Below are 1,128 nucleotides of genomic sequence, written 5' to 3'. Positions count from 1 at the left end.
TAAGATACATGGTAACTCGTAAGCTGGCACGAGGTGTTAAACCCGTGTGATAACGACTGTCGTTTTCCGGCCACGCGAGGATAAAGTAAGTTACATTCATTCATTACATTCGTTATGTTTCATACACCTCGTGTCTGCTTACCAGTTACCATGTATGTAACTTATTTATCCTCACATGGCGGGGCAACGACAGTCGTCTTAACACCCGTGTTTTCACGACTGACATTACCTGCTATTCGAGGATGAACAAGTTAAAAATTTATTTTACTTTTCCAGTAACGTCGCTGGCTTCAACATAGAGTACATGTTTGCGAAGAACACTGACTGTATGACGTCAATAATGAAGGATAATGACGTCACAGGGGCAGAGGCTATAGCGCTTTGTTGTGGTAAGATGCTAATATTGTGTTTGTTACGTATTAACATATATTCTGCTACTTTACAACCAGATGTTTAAACGACGCAGCCGTTATGCTACGTTTTCAATTGAATATGATTTGGCTCCTTTGACGTAACGTAACGGGGTTTGCTTTTTTCTCTTCGAATACGATAACGAAGATCATATTAATTAAACAACAAAACAACAGTCGTTAAAACACGCATTGGTAAAAGGGATATAAAACTACATTTTAACGATCCATCTCATACAATCTGCGACCCATATAACCTTACAGGGCAACTGCTGTAAACGAAAGCTAGCTATTTCTGCCATTCAAACTAACGAGAAAGCGCCTACAATTTTGATATAGTTTTAAAAACCTTTTGGACAGCGAACTGAACATCTCAAAAGAAACTTCAGAGAGAAAGAGAAAGTGTGTAGATCGTTGCGTTCACGTGTGTAAACCTATTTTTCCATTTTCTCTCTCGTAACTAGTACCTAGCTTTTTGGCCTTCGTTGACCCTTTTTCCTTTATTTCCTTTGTACTCTAAGATTTTTGTACAACGGTTACCCATAGTTACTTTTTATTTACTCTACATACTTTTTGCCTGCCTATAATCCGCAAATACAACCGTACAACTGTTACTACGAGTACTAACCGATTTTCCCAAACGCGTTCAAAAAATACGAGAAACAAAAAGCGTGCGGCACGTTGCAATTAGGTCATCAGCAGCCAGTAAACAAAAGTC

The 1,128-nt window shown here is 38.7% G+C and overlaps 1 protein-coding gene and 1 long non-coding RNA gene across 3 annotated transcripts in view; one reads left to right on the top strand and one right to left on the bottom strand.

Moving 5' to 3' along the window:
• Positions 1-353, bottom strand: part of LOC113475513 — a 1,530-nt gene extending 1,177 nt beyond the window's left edge. The window contains exon 1 of one of the 2 annotated variants that reach the window (XR_003397258.1): positions 269-353. This is a non-coding gene — a long non-coding RNA (uncharacterized LOC113475513). Of the gene's footprint in view, positions 1-229 lie in introns of both variants that reach the window. The other variant, XR_003397259.1, reaches the window with a different exon arrangement.
• Positions 1-468, top strand: part of LOC113475512 — a 1,641-nt gene extending 1,173 nt beyond the window's left edge. The window contains exon 5 of the mRNA XM_026839695.1: positions 277-468. Coding sequence (XP_026695496.1) covers positions 277-457 — 181 coding nt within the window. The 3' untranslated portion in view covers positions 458-468. The remainder of the gene's footprint in view (positions 1-276) is intronic.
• The last annotated feature ends 660 nt before the right edge of the window (positions 469-1,128 follow it).

The sequence above is a fragment of the Ciona intestinalis genome, unplaced genomic scaffold (assembly GCF_000224145.3).
Source record: "Ciona intestinalis unplaced genomic scaffold, KH HT000712.1, whole genome shotgun sequence".
Taxonomy (NCBI): Eukaryota; Metazoa; Chordata; class Ascidiacea; order Phlebobranchia; family Cionidae; genus Ciona; species Ciona intestinalis.
This window is presented reverse-complemented; position numbering and strand designations above follow the sequence as displayed.